The sequence below is a fragment of the Sinocyclocheilus anshuiensis genome, unplaced genomic scaffold, assembly GCF_001515605.1.
Source record: "Sinocyclocheilus anshuiensis isolate Anshui unplaced genomic scaffold, SAMN03320099.WGS_v1.1 scaffold595, whole genome shotgun sequence".
NCBI classification, from domain to species: Eukaryota; Metazoa; Chordata; class Actinopteri; order Cypriniformes; family Cyprinidae; genus Sinocyclocheilus; species Sinocyclocheilus anshuiensis.
Window position 1 is genome coordinate 573,708 of NW_015551037.1, and position 18,214 is coordinate 591,921.

At 37.7% G+C, this 18,214-nt stretch overlaps 1 protein-coding gene across 2 annotated transcripts in view; it reads left to right on the forward strand.

Annotated features, from left to right (window-relative positions):
* The window catches only part of LOC107661358 (desmoplakin-like), a 35,025-nt gene extending 17,564 nt beyond the window's left edge, over nt 1-17,461 (forward strand). Inside the window, exons 13-24 of one of the 2 annotated variants that reach the window (XM_016450883.1) lie at nt 2,218-2,344; nt 2,893-3,079; nt 5,100-5,275; nt 5,356-5,534; nt 6,346-6,484; nt 7,076-7,269; nt 7,352-7,514; nt 7,622-7,705; nt 8,991-9,098; nt 9,194-9,292; nt 10,389-12,215; nt 12,979-17,461. In XM_016450883.1, coding sequence (XP_016306369.1) covers nt 2,218-2,344; nt 2,893-3,079; nt 5,100-5,275; nt 5,356-5,534; nt 6,346-6,484; nt 7,076-7,269; nt 7,352-7,514; nt 7,622-7,705; nt 8,991-9,098; nt 9,194-9,292; nt 10,389-12,215; nt 12,979-16,221 — 6,526 coding nt within the window. In that variant the 3' untranslated portion in view covers nt 16,222-17,461. The remainder of the gene's footprint in view (nt 1-2,217; nt 2,345-2,892; nt 3,080-5,099; nt 5,276-5,355; nt 5,535-6,345; nt 6,485-7,075; nt 7,270-7,351; nt 7,515-7,621; nt 7,706-8,990; nt 9,099-9,193; nt 9,293-10,388; nt 12,216-12,978) is intronic. The other variant, XM_016450884.1, reaches the window with a different exon arrangement.
* The last annotated feature ends 753 nt before the right edge of the window (nt 17,462-18,214 follow it).

An 18,214-nucleotide genomic window follows, 5' to 3' on the forward strand; every position in this document is an offset into this window, starting at 1 on the left:
CCTAGGTGTATATGACTTTCTTCTTTCAGACGAATCCAGTCGGCTCTTCCAAGCTTTATAATGGCAGCGAATGGGTGTTATTTTCAATAGTCCAATAGAAGTCCAATAAAGCGCATCCATCCATCATAAAAAGTGTCCCACACTGCTGCAGGGGCTGAATAAAGGCCTCCTGAAGTGAATCAATGCGTTTTTCTAAGAAAAATATCCATATTTAAATCTTTATAAACCATAATCTCTAGCTTCCGCTAACTGTCGTATGCGCATTCATTCCGGTGGATGACGTAGGATGTAGCGTAAGCTCCGGTGAGAAGTGACGAATGCAGAAGCGCAGCGGAGAGAGCAAAACAAAACACTGGTCATGAATTAGACGTACAAAATGCGGATTTATAAAGAAAAATGTTGGAGGATTTCGATATAAGCCAAGAGCAGACTGGTTTTCCTTTGCTAAAGTAAGGAAACTTTGCTTCCTTTGCTCCTGTAAATAAACGTTGGTTCTCACGAGACTAGCATATTCTCACTGGATCTTACACTGCGCCTACGGCATCCGCCGGAATGAATGCGTGTACGACAGTTAGCGGAAGCTAGAGATTACGATTTATAAAGTTTTAAATATGGATATTTTTCTTACAAAAACGCATTGATTCGCTTCAGGAGGCCTTTATTCACCCCCTGCAGCAGTGTGGGACACTTTTTATGATGGATGGATGCACTTTATTGGACTTCTTTTGTACTATTGAAAAATAACACCCATTCACTGCCATTATAAAGCTTGGAAAAGCCAGGATATTTTTTTTATATAACTCCGATTAGATTCGTCTGATAGAAGAAAGTCATATACACCTAGGATGGCTTGAGGGTGAGTAAATCATGGGGAAATTTTCATTTTTGGGTGAACTATCCCTTTAATATAAGGTAATAATAATTACTAGGGCTGTCACGATTCCTCAATTAAATTCGAGTACTCGACTGTAAAAAACCCTTGATTGCATTTTGCCCGTGTCGATTAACCGGCAAAACACCGGGAGTAGGGAATTCCGCGGGCGAGAATCCACGCAAAGCATTATTAGACCGTTTTCTACGGCTGCATGAAATATTAAAAACATTTAAAAGTCATAATAAATCATACAGCTATTGTGAATTCACAAAGGCTGCGGTTCAATTAAATAAACCTATGCACTGCGTGTTTAATCTGCGCTTTATTTCTATGCGTGTGGGTTACGGCTCCGTTCACAGTAAACGCTGCTCCACACAAACAGTCAATGTGCACTATTCTATCAGATTTATAAGGTAAATCATTTATAAACCTACGCCAAGACAGAAGAATACATCAGTATCTGTCTAAATATGCCAACTGTGCATCGCGACTTCAAAATAAAAGTTTAAAGCCTCGCTCTGAGTTTGCATGTTTTGATGAGTTTAGCATCTCTATCATAAAGAAGTGGACAAATATTCCCACATGAAAAAATACTATAAAATAAATACTATAGTGGTTTTTGAACCATACTATAGTAAAGTACTTGAATTAATTTGCTGTGGTAATATAACATAAACAAATTACTTTACCCAATACTGTACTAAGTTTATATTTTATATTATACTACAATACACTACAGTTTACTGTAGTAAAAACTAAAGTATACTACGGTATTTATTACAGTTGATCAGTTCACTATAGTTAATACAACAGTATGCTGTAGCATTCATTAAAAAGTGTTGTAAATACTATATATACAGTATAATACACTTTACTATAGTATGGTTCAAAAACACTACAGTATTTACTATAGTATTTTTTCATGTCGGTTAAATGTTATTTAGTCAATATTAAACAAGGATTAGATGGCACCCTCTGCAGGCATTCGATATAATACATAATGTGCTTTAGTTATGATTATATTGTTTTATTACATTATATATTTTAACGGTTTTGTTCAATAAAGCCATGATTATTTTTTTTAACCAATTATGATTGCCTCATTGCTATTATATATGTATTTTAAGTCAAATTAAAGTCTATTTTTATTGCCACGAAAAAATTATCCGATTACTCGATTAATCGTCAGAATAATCAACCGATCAGTCGATTACCAAAATAATTGTTAATGACAGCCCTAATAATTATTATAGTGCCTCAACCATAACAATTTTTTTTGCATGTGTTAGACATGATTCGAGACATGATTTAGTTCCTTTTTTACTGTTTGTGTTTGATGGCAGAAACTCTCAGTATTATGAGGCCATTCTAGCGGTGTGGAATCAGCTGTACATCAATGTCAAGAGTATGATCTCATGGCAGTACTGTGTGCTGGACATCAACCGCATCAATTCACTCACCATCAACATGGTAATTAAAAAAAAATGTGTAAAAATTGTGAAATATTATTACAATGTAAAATAAATTATTTCTATGTGAATATATGTTAAAATGTAATTTATTTCTGTGATGCAAAGCTGAATTTTCAGCATCATTACTCTAGTCTTCAGTGTCACATGATCTTCAGAAATCATTCTAATATGCTGATTTGCTGCTCAATAAATTTTTTTAATATTTGTGTGGAAACCATGATGTATTTTAATTTTCATGATTCACAGATGAACAGAAAGTAAAAAAAAAACAAACAGTGTTCAGAGTCTTTTGTAGTATTATAAATGCCTTTACTGTCAATTTAATGCTTCCTGAGTGACTAAAAGCACTCATTTTTATTTATTTATTTTTTTTGTAGCAATGTTCTGTAAATTAAATCTACATATAATTAACTCTAGGCACCTTAGACACGTTACTCTTGTTGCACACAGAATGTGCATTAGTATATTTGTTCATTTAGCAAAACAAATGACATTTGGTTGTGCTGCATTAAAACTGACAGGCGTTTTGTCTTTGTTTGTGTGCAGCTTTCCAAAATGGCTCCAGAAGAGTACAGCAGCATCGTCCGAAGTCTGGAGATGCACTTCCAGGAGTTCAAGAAACACTCGCAGGGTTCAGAGCTGTTCGTGCCCGAAGACCACAAACAGATGGAGAGCCAGTATACAGGAGCCCAGCATCACTACAGCAAGCTGGTGGTGGATCTGCCTGTGTACGGTCAGTGTGCATCACGCAGTACTTCTGTCTCGTTTTCCATTAAGAATATCAAAAAATTACATCAAGATGCATTTCTTGAGAAGGAAAATGACGTAAGATATTAAAACTCGTTTTCTGAAAAATGAAGCGAGTTTATGCTTAAAACAAGAAAAAAATATCTGTAAGTGGGTCCGAAAAATAATCTTTGAATTAAGTTGATTTTGTCTTGTTTTAAGCATTTATAGTTTTCATCACTTTAATATTATTCTAACATGTAGAAAATAATGTTAATGAAGACAGTGTTGAATTTTTAGATATATGCACAATAACATTTAAGTAGTCTATAAGATATAGAATATGAATTATAGAATTTAAAGAAATATTGCATTTTATGCGTGTGTGTGAGAGACTATGTGTGTGTGTGTGTGTGTGTGTGAGAGAGAGAGAGTGTGTGTGTGTGTGTGCGTGTGTGTGTGTGAGAGAGAGTTAACACTTAATTTTGATCAGTTTTTCAGAAAACAGGCTTAATAATAGTCATTTTAGTTCTCAAGTAAATGTGTGTTTTTTTTAAATAATGTTTAGATATTTGTAATGGAAATCTAGTAAAAAATACTGAGTAAGAAATTTTTTTTTTGCAGTGTACGCACAGATTCACAACAAAATGCAGAATTCAGGGGTCCAGAGACATGTTTTTAAGTCCTAAAACTTAAGATATTAATATTAATATCTTTATTTGGTTTTCTTGTAACATTTATAAACATCCTTAAAACAAGACAAATTTATTGCTATAGTGTTCAAGTTAGATATTAAGATTTGTTTTAACAAAATATATCTTGAATTACATTTATTTTTCTTATCCAACCAACAGTTTTTGTTGTTGTTTTAAGCATAAAACTTGCAAAAATGTATTGATTTTTTTTTTTTTTTTAATATAGATTTATTTATATTTATATTACTGGTTAAAAGAATAATTGTGATTTTTTTCTTATCAATGCTGCATTTATTTGATCAAAATATTTTATGTAATATTTTATAGAAATATTATATAATGTAAATAATATAATAATGGTATTATGTAATATATAATTTTTTTATTATTAGATTATATAAATATTATTTTTTGTGGAAACCATGATACACTAACATTAAAAAGTTTGTGAAAAATATTTTTTTTAAGGAAATGAATACATCTATTCATTAACATTAATATCTCTGATATCTCAATCTTGTTTTCCAGTAAAATATCTAAACATCCTTAAAACAAGACAAATTTGAATTTAAATAGTGAGGTTTATGCTATAAAAAATGTTAATTTTTTAAATTTTAATATCTTGCAATTTTGCTTCTCAAGTACATTTATGTGTAGATATTTCTGGAAAATAAGGCAAAAAATAATAATAAAGTTTTTTTTTTTTTTAAATATTAATAAAATCACACTGTAGCGCCATTTTGGAGAGTATCCTCTGAACGTAAACAGCTGTATGCTATTCTGTGTCAGCTGCGTCACGCGGATACATTGTTTTCGTTCAATTTAAAGCGTAAACAATGTAGAAAACGTATGACGCAGCTGACACAGAATAGATATTTGCATTCAGAGGATATTCTGCAAAATGGCGCTACAGTGTGACGCGGAGCAGACGAATTGTTGAATAAAGTAGTTATTTTTTTTCTTTGCGTACAAAAAGTATTGTCGTAGCTTCGTAAACTTACGGCTGAACCCCTGATGATGTCACATGGATTATTTTACTGATCTCCGTGCTATGTTTCTGCACCTTGATCGTGGTAATTACATTGCTGTCTATGGGAGAGTCAGAGAGCTGTTAGAACTCATCAAAAATATCTTAATTTGAGACGAACAGAGGTCTTACGGGTTTAGAACGACACGAGGGTGAGTAATTAATGACAGAATTTTCATTTTTGGGTGAACTAACCCTTTAACGCCACACTATGAAGTATGTTTAGATATTTGTAATGGAAAACAAGTCAAAAAAAGAATGCAGATCTGCTGTTTAACGTCCTGAATGTGTTGCGTGTGTCGCAGCCGCTCGAGGAGAGGGATCTGAATACGCGGCGGCCGTGAGCGTCAAACTACTGAACGAGCTCAGCGCGCTCCGATTCAAACTGGACGGCGCCGAAGCATCCCTCGTCACGTTCCTGTTCATCGCGTTAGGAGAGGACGCGCCGGAGGAGTGCGGGCGCCACATCGCCGGCACACAGGTGACAAACGCACCGGAGCGGCTCAGAACCGATCTCCGAGAGTTTCTCCGCCGGTTTAACGGTGAGCCGTTTGTGTGCAGGTCTTTCAGAAGGACATGCAGACGCTGAAGGTCGAGTTTCAGAGCCTGAGAGACAGCATTCAGACCGAACTCAAAGACGCCACGGACAGCGATAAAGCCAGATACCTGCGCGCACAGCTGGACCTCATTAACCAGAGACTAGTTAACCTGGAGAACTACACTACTGCACACCTGCAGAGGTACACCGTACATAAAACACAGCCATAAAAGCTGGATTTCATGGTAATGATACAAAACTGTTCACAAAAAGTTTGTGGTCGGTAAGAGATTTAATGAAGAAGTCTCTTATGTTTGCCAAGGCTGCATTTATTTGATCAGAAATACAGTAAGAACAGTAATATTATTATAATTACAATTTCAAATAACAGTTTTCTATTTGAATATATTTTTATATATTATAATATAATGACAATTTCAAATAAGCTTTCTATTTGAATGTTTTTATGTTTATTATAATTGCAATTTTAAAAACTTTGTATTAGAATATATATTTTTATGTATTATAATTATATATTATAATTTAAAATTACTTTCTAGTTTGATATAATTTGTTATATTTATTATAATATAATAATCATATATATTATAATAAAATTACAATTTAAAATAACTGTTTTCTATTTGAATATACTATTATTATTATTATTATTATTATTATTAAAATTTTAAATTGAATATAACTGTTGAAAATAATGCATCCTTGCCGAGTAGAAGTATTACTTTCTTTCAAAATAAAAAATCTTACTGGCCTCAAACTTATGAGCGGTAATCCCACTTTTTTTTTTTTTGCTTATTATCAAATGTCTGATATCAGTGTAAAACAGATTCATATGATTAAACAATTCATTTCAAAACATTATGAATGTAATTATATGGGATGTATCAGATAAAATATCAGCTGTTGTAAAATATGCCAATTAAATATTAGAATTAATATCAGAATAATTCACAGCCGTCCTCAGGGTTCCTGACTCGTTCTTTGTGTTTCAGGCTGAATTCACTGAAATCGCTGCTGAAAGATCTGCTGAAAGCTGAAGATGTGGTGAAGGTTTATGAAGCTCGACTGACAGAGAAAGAGACGGCGTCGCTCGACCCGGACGAGGTGCAGAAATACCAGAAAGTGCTTCAGGTGATTATTACTCAACTTTATTAACATTCATATATATTCATTTATATATATATATATATGTGTGTGTGTTTTTAAATCAAGAAAACCAGAACATGTTATTAGCATACAGCCCTTAATGTAAATGCAGTTAACTACAATAAAATCAAATATCTTATGCAAAAGCAAAAATATCTAATGCAATTTTTCTTCTTAGTTACATTTATGCTGTTTTAAGGATGTTCCTGGAACACAAGGCAAAGCATACAGCTCTTAAGTGCAGTTAACTCTTCAATAAAAGCAAATATCTTAAAAATATACATTAAACTCAGGATATTTTCCCTTAAAGGAAATATCATGCAATTTTGCTTCTCAGGTACATTTATGTTGTTTTTAAGATATTTCTCGAAAAAAAGGCAACAAATTCTGATAATATATTCTTTTAAGTATTTAAATGGTTTATTATAGAATTATTTTTTTATTTTATTATTTTAATTATTTATGAATTAATTATTTAATTATAAAGTTGTTATTTTTAAATAAGAAAAAGAGTCCTTTGTGTGCAGTTAACTCTGCAGCATGACCTAACAAGTGCTGTAAATCCTCTAAATGCAGAGTATGCGCAGCGATTTGGAGCAGAAGCAGGATTTGCTGAATTCCCTGGTGGCCGATTTCAATAAAGTCCAACAGTACAACGAACAGGCGGATCAGGGCCGTTACAGGTGCATCATCAACCTCTCCCAGTACGCCGAGCACTTCAACCAGCTGTCAGACCGCTGGAAACGCATCCAGATACAGATCAACAACAGGTCAGACGCTCCGTCCCTAACAGAACGGCTGGCTTCCCAACTATAGGCCTAAACGAGTGCACTAACGAGGCTGTTTTCTCAGGCTGGACGATCTGGATGCTTACCTGCCGCATCTGCAGCGATACATGCAGTCTAGTTCTCGTCTCAGCGGCTGGATCGACGAAACCCAGCGACAGATCGATTCTCAGCATCCCGTCAAGACGGAGGACATCACAGTTTACACACAACTGCTCAACCAACAGAAAGTGAGTCTGGGAAACATGCATTTGAGAGGCACGAAAACAATCACAACAGCGCAGCCATTTGTTTGATTTAACTGAAGACTTTTATAATGCTGTTTTCTCGTGTGCAGGCATTAAACTCTGATGTAAAGGCGAAGCGAGAGCTGTTGGAGACGGTGCAGAAAGACGGAGAAACCTGCATGAACGCCATCAAGGTATTCAACCTACAATTTCCTTTAATGTGCTGTTACAGGATTTTGTAGTGTAAGGCCCAAAAATAAAAATTGTTAAAAATAAAAGTTGTATCTTTTAATATTATTTAACCTCTTAACTTTATTAATACTATTTAATTGACCTAACATGAACTAACGTTATTAACTAACGTTAACCAGGGTTGTTATAGTTAACTAAAACTGAAACTGGAACTAAAATTAAAACCATTAAAAAACATTTTCGTTACTATTTTCGTTAAAAATAAATGTTACCTGAAATAAAATTCAATATAAATTTTTTTTTTTCAGCTGGTTGCAACATTTTTCATTTAAATTGATTAACTTTATGTACTAAAATAACCAAAACTGAAAAAAAATAATAATAATAATAAAGCTATATGGACATAAATAAAAGCTAATAAAAATGACAAAAACACAAAAAAATTCCTAAAACTTTAACTAAAATTAAAATAAAAATGGAAAATGGAAACAAAAACGGATTCAGATATCAACAACGTAAAATAACGCTGACATTAACAAAGATTATTAAATACTGTAATAAATGTTTTGCTCATTGTTAGGTAATGTTAGTTAATGCATTAATTAATGCCAACTAATGGGACCTTATTGTAAAGTGTTAAGATAATTATTACAAAACTTCATTGTAAAAAATAAACTACATTATTACCCATGCAGCTCTGATCTGCTAAATGCGATTATAAGGCATGAAGATATTATAAATATTAACATGTGGCCATGTGAAAAACCAAATACATATTTAGTCATTGTTTGAGGCTACTGCTGTAGCTTGCAGCCTTACTAAAATCTAATTTGTGACCCTGGAGCACAAAACCAGTCATAAGGGTCCATTTTTTATCTGAAAGCTGAATAAATAATCTGATGTATGGTTTGTTAGGATAGGACAATATTTGGCTGAGATACAACTATTTGAAAATCTGGAATCTGAGGGTGCAAAAAAATCTAAATATTGAGAAAATCATCTTTAAAGTTGTCCAAATTAAGTTCTTAGCAATGCATATTACTAATCAAAAATTAAGTTCTGATATATTTACGGTAGGAAATTTACAAAATATCTTCATGGAACATGATCTTTACTTAATATCCTAATGATTTTTGGCATAAAAGAAAAATCAATAATTTTGACCCATACAATGTATTGTATACAAATATACAAATATACCCCAGCGACTTCAGACTGCTTTTGTGCTCCAGGGTCACATTTCTGGTCTGACAGCATTTATTAATAATGTGAACTGTGTCTCTGTAGAACTATGAGCTTGAGTTGGCAACTTACAGCGCTGGACTGGAAACTTTGCTCAACATCCCCATCAGGAGGACTGTGCTGCAGTCACCATCTTCCACCATTTCAGAGGAGGTACACCTACAAACACACGCTTTCCCAGCGTCACTGTTATTGCAATGTTGCTTTATTATAACGTTATATATTTTGTGCTTATCTTTGTCCCCCAGGTCTCTTCTCTAAATGCACACTACTTAGAATTGCTCACCCGTTCAAACGATAACTACAAACTTCTTATGGCTTCCCAGAAGAACATGGAAGAACTGAAGGTATATAAAGACACTTCGGTTTTGATGAAATTAAGAAATTAAGACAGTAGTAGTGTCATTTTACAGTGATACTATCATTTTTTCTCCCTCAAATACTTGATTTTTTTTTACAGTGAAATATTACAATAGTAATATCTTATTTTGTTTCATATTTATTACTATTATTATATATATATATATATATATATAATCATATAATCATATTCAGTGCTGGGTAGCAGCTGATTACACGTAATCTGGTACTCAAATGACAAAAATTAAGTACATGTAGTTACATTACATTTTAAAATACTTTTAATCAGACTACAGTTACTTTTTATTGATTACATGATTACATATTATAACAAATTAAATACTTTTTTAGTAAGTGTTTTATTTTTTTATGGTTGTTATTTTAAAACAATTTATTTTATTTTTACATTTTAATTATTGAATTAATTATTAGCTTTTCATTAAACTCACAAACCGCCTGAATTTCCTTAATGAACACCAGTTTAAGAAACCTTGACATAATGTAATGTTTAATGCACTTTATGTTGTTAATAACAACGAATGGAATATGTTTTCTTTTATATATTTTTTATATTTTCTTTGTATTTTTATATCAATATGCTACAATATTATCCTATTGTAATCAATGTGATAAACGACTTAGGTCACAAGTAATCAAAAAGTAATCTGAATATATTATTTAAAATGTGTCATGTAATGGATTACGTTACTAACTACAGTTTTTGTTATGTAATTTGGAATCAGTAATGGACTACAATTTGTAAGTAATCTACCCAGCACTGGTCGTATAAATATATATATCTCACAATGTTTTTGGCCAAATTGTGCAGCTGAGCATTTTTTAAATTGCACAATTAGACTTTTTCCCCCCCAAATCGTGAAACACACAGTGAACGCACTTCAAAAGCTTTGAAATGATCCATTCTTGTGTCTTTAAATGGTTTTAGGACTCAAGTCAACAGACAATTTGGCCAAATGTCAGCGTAAGGTTTCATAATGCCAGGTTTTATTCTAAAGGGACTTACCTGGTAAATATATAGTTATGTAGCACAAAATAATGAATTTTAAAATGTGTTTTTTGCAGATGCGGAATACCAGGATTGAGCTGCTCGAGGAGGAACTTCAGCAGCTGAGAGATGCCATTAAGGATCACACTTCCACGAATGCATCTTTGCAGGAGACTCTTCTGAAATATCAACAGGAGCTGAATGAATCGCAAACACACCTGCTATCTCTGGAAGAAGTGAAGAGGACTGAGACTTTGAAGTGCATGGCCACGCAGGACAGCCTGGACTCTTCAACCGACCGCCTTCAAGGGCTAACGGATGAAGTACGTCGCCTCAAACTCCAGTTGGATGATATGGAGAGGAAGAAAAAAGTCGTGGAAGAGCGCTACAAGTTTTTGCAGGAAGAACACGATGAAACTATGCGCAAGAAACTCAAGGAACTGGAGCAGGCCAGCTGGGCCAAGATGGAGCTGGAAAAGACTGTGTCTGACAGGACCCGAGAGTTGGAGCGTCTGCGAAGGGAGTTGGAAGATGAGGCTCGGCGCGTCAAGGAGGCACAGGCAGAGCTGGCAAAGGTAAGGCAGGAGCACAACATAGAGATACGAGAGGTGAAACAGACCTACGAGTCTCAAATCCTCGTAACTCAGACCAGCATACAGAAGCTTTCGCAGCAGAAGGAAAGTGATGCTGCTTCCATGTGTCTGGAGTTTGAAAGATTAGAGGGAGAATCTAGGGAGTTGAAGGAGCAGCTGCAAAGGCTTCGTCTCTCCCTCGGCCAGGAGGAGGCCCAGAGGAAACACCTAGAAGAGGAGGTTCAGAGACTTGGCGCTGCAAGTACAGAGGAAGGCCGAAAGAGGCATGAACTGGAATCTCAAGTCCAGTTGTTGCTTAGCCAGAAGCGTGAAGCAGACAACAAAACGAGAGAGGTACAGGAGAGCTCCAGTCGGACACTGCAAGATAAGAGTAGTGAGATCAACCGTCTCACACACTCTCTTGAGGAGGAGCAACGTCTGAAAAGATCTTTAGAGGCCGAGACCAGGCGACTGGAGGAAGAGTTGGCCGACCTCAAAACTAAGAACGAAAACTGTAATGTGGAGTTGGTGCAACTTCGCTCTTCCCACCAGGAGTTGAGCCTCATCCGGGTGGAGCTGGAGGCCCATGCCCTTGAGAAGGGCCGGTCTGAACAGACTATTGCGCGCCTCCAAACCCGCATTCAAGAGCTCCAGGAAGAGCTGAAGCGGCTGGAAAGCGAGTTGGAGAAGCAGCGGCAAGTGGTGGAAGAGGAGGCCAGCAAGCGCAGGAGAACGGAGGTGCAACTTGAAAAGAGTAGCCAGGCCATGAGGGAGTACACCACTACGATCACCACGTTGCGCAAGAGCCATGAAGAAACTAATCTTGAGGCCAAACATGCGGATGAAGAATGCAAGCAGCTGAAGGAGGCCCTAGACCGTGCCTTAAAGGAGCACAAAGCGTCTTCTCAGAGCCTGGCTGCCTTGAAAGCCGAGATGAACACTCTGAAACTACAGCTGACGCAGGAGCTGGGGCGCGTCCAAGACTCCAACCAGCGCTACGAGGCCCTTCATCGCAGCATGGAGGAGAAGACTTGTGCATTAAACATAAGCACTGCTGAAACTGAGCGTCTGCAAAGGCTCAACGAAACTCTTTCCAAAGATCGCCTCCGCCTGGAGGAGGAGTTACGCTCTGTGCGTCTAGAATATGATGAACTGCTCAAAAACCAAAAGAGTGGAAATCGGGAAATGACTGCGCAAATCGCAGCTTTGCAGAAACAGCTCGAGTCCAGCCAGCGTGCCGGTGCCGAGCACGACAGGCTTATGCGACAGCTCTCACGAGAGAGAGAAAAACTGCAAGTGGAGATAGAAAATGTGCAAAAACAAGCCAGAGAGGTACTAGGATAACTAGAAACTAGAGATCTCTAGTTACATCGTTAAGATGCATAGATTTAGCTAGCTGCATGCATCTCTCTCTCACTCTGCAAGCTGTAAATTCCTACTGTCTTGACATGCAAAATATGTCCCTATAACAATCTGCCATATTTTTGTATGTCTTAATGTGCATGTTCAACCTATTTCCGCACCACACCCTGCAGATTTGCATCTTAATACACGCCTCTGTGGTTTGTCCTTGGCAAGCTTCCACGCTGCGTGCTTGTTTTGCACAACAGCATCCATTGCATACATGATCAACCACATTCAAGGCATATCAATGTACCCTCTATTGTTCGTGGCACCCTCTGTGATTTTGATCCTTTAGAACAGGCGTAGAAAACCCTGCTCCTTGTAGGCTACTATGGTGCAGAGTTTAGCTCCAACCCTAATCAAACACCCCCACACCAGCTAATCAAAGTGTTCAGGATTACTTGAAAATAACCGGAAAGTGTGTTGGAGCAGGGTTGGAACTAAAACCTGCAGGAAGGTAATCCTCCAGGACCAGGGTTGGCTACCTCTGCTTTAGAAGCTAAGCCATGTAGTTAGCTTGAAAACCAATCAGTTCTGCTTTGTGATTGTCAATGAATGATAAATAATTGTCATACAATAACAAATCAATGCCCTATCTGAAAAATCATATACAGAATTACCATCTTAAAATACTGTAAAGTATGTTTTAAATGATAAAACAATCATTTTCTCTTTTGGCCTTTTGTTGCAGACTTCCTCTGTGATCCAAACATCCCAATATCAGTGCAGCAGCCTGCAGCAAGAGCGGGATGACCTCCTCAAGAAAATGGCCGCAATGGAACAGGATATGATGCGCTTGAAAAAGCTGGAAGATGAACTAGCCCGTATCAAACTCTCACTGGAATCGGAACTGCGACTCAAATCACAGCTGCAGGAGGACAATGAGAGGATCAAGAAGGATTTTACCCAATGGAAGACCAAATGTGCAACTCATGAGGAGCAAATTCGACAGCACAACTCAGAGCGCTCTGGCTTGGAGAGTCAATTTAATTCTGTCAAGGCTGAGATGGAGAGGCTGAGGACGCAACTGAAGGAGACTGAAGAACGCTACAGGCTGCTCTTGCAGAACTTGGAACGAGAGAGGGCAGAGATGCAGGCGCTTCGAGACTCACAGCAGAAGGAGTTGCTGAGACTGCAGCGGAAACCAGATGACGCTACCAAATACACTCAGACAGACCTAACGGACCCCTCCTCACTGGTCTTCGAAGGTGTCCGCAAGAAGGTCACAGCGCAGCAGCTGCATGACTGTGGTGTGATTGACAAGGTGACATTTGAGCAGTTGATGAAGGGCCAGCGGACTGTCGAGGATGTATCTGTTGACATCAGGCTCAATCTTAAAGGCACTGGAGCCATTTCGGGGCTGGCAGCAGGACCTAAAGGCAAAATGACCTTCACCGAGGCCAAAAAACAAAAGCTGATTTCAGACGAGAGTGGAAACATGTTGCTGGAGGCTCAGGCTGCCACAGGGTACATCATAGATCCCAGAGCTAATGTGAGGATGACTGTTGAGGAGGCTTGTCTGAATGGACTTGTGGATGAAGCTGACAAGAAACAGCTGTTGACTGCAGAGGCTGCCTGTGTTGGGTTCAGGGATCCCAAAACTGGGAAACTCTTGCCAGTTTGCCAAGCCATGAAGAAAAGAATAGTTAACCGAGAAACAGCTCTGCGTCTCATGCAGGCACAAGAGGCAGCGGGAGGCATCCTTGATCCCATCCTTAGCGTCTATCTTTCCAAAGATACCGCCATGGACCGTGACCTTGTTGATGAGGATCTTTATCAAGCTCTAAATGCCAGACCAGACTGCTATATTGATCCCGACAATGGTCTGCGTGCCAGCTACGTTACCCTCAAGAAGCGATGCAAGGCTGATCTCAGCACTAGCTTGCTCCTGCTTCCGGCTCCAGAGAAACCCATAACTGTACAGGGACTGCGGCACGAAGTTAAAGTATCAGATCTGGTGGATGCGAAATTGCTGCAACCTTCGGATGTAGATCATTTGAGAGAGGGCAAGATTACCAGCCATGATATTGAACACAGGCTTCGGGCTTATCTCCGAGGGTCAACCTGCATTGCTGGGATTTATGACGAGGCCAACGACGGCACCTTGCCCATCTACCAGGCCATGAAGGAAGGGCTTCTGCGACAAGGCACTACCTTGGAGCTTCTGGAGGCCCAGGCCGCCTCGGGATTTATGATTGATCCCATCCACAACGAATACTACACAGTCGAGGAGGCCTGTAAGAAAGCACTGGTGGGTGTGGAGTTTAAAGACAAGCTTCTGTCTGCCGAGAGAGCAGTAACTGGGTACAAAGACCCAGGCACCAACAAGATGATCTCGCTTTTCGAAGCCATTGAGCGTGGTCTCATCGAGAAAGGTCACGGCATTCGCCTGCTGGAGGCTCAGATTGCAAGTGGTGGCATCATTGACCCTAAAAACAGTCACCGAATTGATGTTGATGTGGCGTACCAAAGGGGCTACTTTGATGAAGAGATGAACCAGATTCTGAAAGATGAAGGAGATGACACAAAGGGTTTCTTCGACCCAAACACAGAGGACAATTTGACCTACTTGCAGCTAAAGAGCCGTTGCATCGCTGATAAGAAGACAGGACTAGTGCTTCTGCCCCTTTACGATAAGAAAAAGATGCAGCAGAAGAACTCCACAAGGAAGAGACGTGTACTGATTGTTGATCCTGAAAGTAATAAAGAGATGACGGTGCGTGAAGCCTACGAGAAGAAACTCATAGACTACGAAACCTTTTTGGAATTGTCTCAGCAAGAGTGCGAGTGGGAAGAAACAGTAATCACTGCCCCAGATGGCTCGACCAGTACAGCTATAATGGACATGCAAACAGGCATTCAGTACGACTTTAAAGAACTGCTTGCTAAGGGAGTGATTGACCAAGATGTCCTTGATAAGTATCGTTCGGGAAATGTTACCCTTACAGAACTTGCAGATATGATCACCAACAAGACGAAGATGCTCAGCAACCCCCTCAGCTCCTCTGTCAGCTCATCATCTTTCACATCCCAGACGACAATGAAAAGCCAGATAATTAAAACTGAAACTGTTAAAACAGTCGAGAGTATCTCCACTCAAGATCCAATCTCAACAAACACCGCCAAGCATGTTTCCAGCATGTCAGTCAAACTGACCCCATTAGTGGAAATGATCGAGCAACAGAATCCAGTTGGAGCAATTTTTGACACAGAGAAGATGGAGAAGATCAGCGTATGTGACGCTCTGAAGCGAGGAATCATCGATTCCATCACAGCGCAACGACTCTTGGAGGCTCAAGCTTGCACCGGTGGGGTTGTGAGCCCTGAAAACGGTCGCCGTATTTCTATTCAAGAAGCAACCCGACTTGGTGTCCTCGATGACGACATGGCTAACAGGATAAAACCTGCCCAGAAAGCGTATATTGGTTTCGAAGATGTGAAAACCAAGCGTAAGATGTCAGCCGCCGAGGCCGTCAAAGAAAAATGGCTGCCGTACGAAGCTGGCCAGCGCTTCCTCGAATTCCAGTATTTAACCGGCGGGCTGTTCGACCCAGAACATGGGTGCAGACGTTCGCTCGAGGAAGCTTTGCAGCTCGGCTGGCTGGATATGAGAGCGGCTCAGAGGCTCCAGGATACGCGCCACCACCCCAAGACCCTCACCTGCCCCAAGACCAAGCTGAGGATATCCTACAAGGAGGCTGTGGAAGGTTGCATGACTGAGGAAAACACGGGTGTCCGCATGCTTCCCGCCTCCACGGTTTCATCACGTGGCATCAGCAGCCCTTACAACCTCTCGAATCCAGGATCTGCCTCAGGCTCTCGAAGCGGATCCCGTAGGGGCAGCGTAGACTACAGTTTATCCCCCTCTTCGTCTTCCAGATATAGCAGCTTCAGCTACAGCAGAACCTCTTTCAGCTCCAGATCACTGTCCTAAACAATCATTTTGTACTGTGCAATGCTGTATAACACAATTATCCATCAAAGTATTTTAAGATAACATTATGAGAAAATCATTTATTATTGGAAATGTGGATGGTGTTCTAAACGAATCAGCATTTTTTTATCACCTTGTTTGGAAATCTTAAGAAGAACCAATAGCATTTAATGTTTCTTAAATCTATATTGAATGTATTAATACAAAACATACACTTTTAATTTTGTTTGCTTATTCACATTCTGGGAGTTTATCTGCTTTTAAATTTTATTAAACATATATGAAAGTTGTTTATAACACTAGATTTTGAGTAAAGATTTCACGTTCCTGTTTTGTTTTTACACTAATACTACTTGAATTGTAGTTTTTTTCTGAAAGTTTCAGTGCCTTCACTTTACCTTTGTAGTAGTCTGAATTACTCTGTGAAGTTACTTTCTAACACAGTGTCTGACATTTTTTCTTACGGTTTTATTGCTCAAATAAAGAACTCATAAAATGTATGGCTCACGTGAAGAATTATGTCTACGGTGTGATTTTATGTGTGAGATTTTATATTTAGGATTTATTTCATGCCTGAAACAATCTAATCCAAACCTGACCTCACAATATTTACTTTTAAAATTCAAAACTGAACATTAATACTTTTAATTCCATTCGGTTATTAGTGATTACAACCAAAGACCAAAGTGCATGTTAAAGCAGGAATAAGGATTAACGATTATTAGGGTATTAGGAATAGGGTATTAACGTCATATATTATTATTATTTGTATGATTATTATTAAAAATAACAAAAAGTGTTATCAGTGCAGATAAGTAACTAGTCCTATTCAAGATCATCTCACAACCACTCAGAAGTTATTAACTGGTATTACTTCATATTTTTAGAATGTTGCTGTTGCCAATATTTATTGGAAAATTGCCTAGTTTGATCGTGTCAACTAATTTTATCATAGAGAAGGTAAAGGACATTCACTTTAAGATTTTACACACCTGTCTATCCTCTCAGCTCTCCAAATATGCTGACATTAACGATGTTTGTACTTTATGCATTGAAAATTAATCTAATTATTGACTAATCATGTTATAATCATAAATAAAAAAGCCAGTAAATTATCTTCAAGCACCGTGGAAGGATGTTTTTGCATTGAAAATGGTATGTTTTATGAAGACGTGGGTCTTTATTTTACCTTTTAGTTCTAAAAAATATTTTCCAAGCATGCAGACTTCTAATAAAATAATTGAAAACCCTCTAGGATAAATGTTGTTTTATTGTGTATGGATGCGTGTGCTGTTATACAACATCAGTTCTATTATGGTTGTATTCAGGTTGCCAAAAATAACCACTTAACATTTTTTAGTGATTTTAAAAATGCTCTAATAACGCATTTTGGTCAGTTTACCTTGAAGACATAAAAATGTATATAAAAAATAGCATAGTTTTTCATAAGGGAATGAAACTTTGCAAGTCCTTTAAGACATTCAAAATACACATCTTTTTTTTAAATAGATATAACCATTAAAAAAAAAGGAAAGATATTTTTTATCATCTGAAATTAAAAGGTTTCTGTAAGTAAAATTAATTTATTTTGTTTGAAAACTTTTCAGAGTAATATTTATGTTGTTTTGTTAGAAATAAATATGTAGGTCTCATACATTTTTGAGCAGTCATGAATTTAATTAAGATTTTGAATGCATTATCCTCCTGGGACCCAGGCATTGACCTTATTATACTTTAGTGAATTTCTCTGAGACCCAGGTACAAAACATGATCATATTTCCCTAAAAGTGCTCAATTTGATCGTTCTGTCAATATCAGTCGTATTTAAAGACCAAGGAGAGGGAGTGTTTATGATCAAACCTCCAAACATTTAACATCTCTAAAAAGCCCTAAATGTGCTCTGTACAGAAACTGTGGCATGTACACTCTAAAAAATGCTGGGTTAAATACAACCCAGTGCTGGGTAAAATAGGGACAAACCCAGCAATTGGGC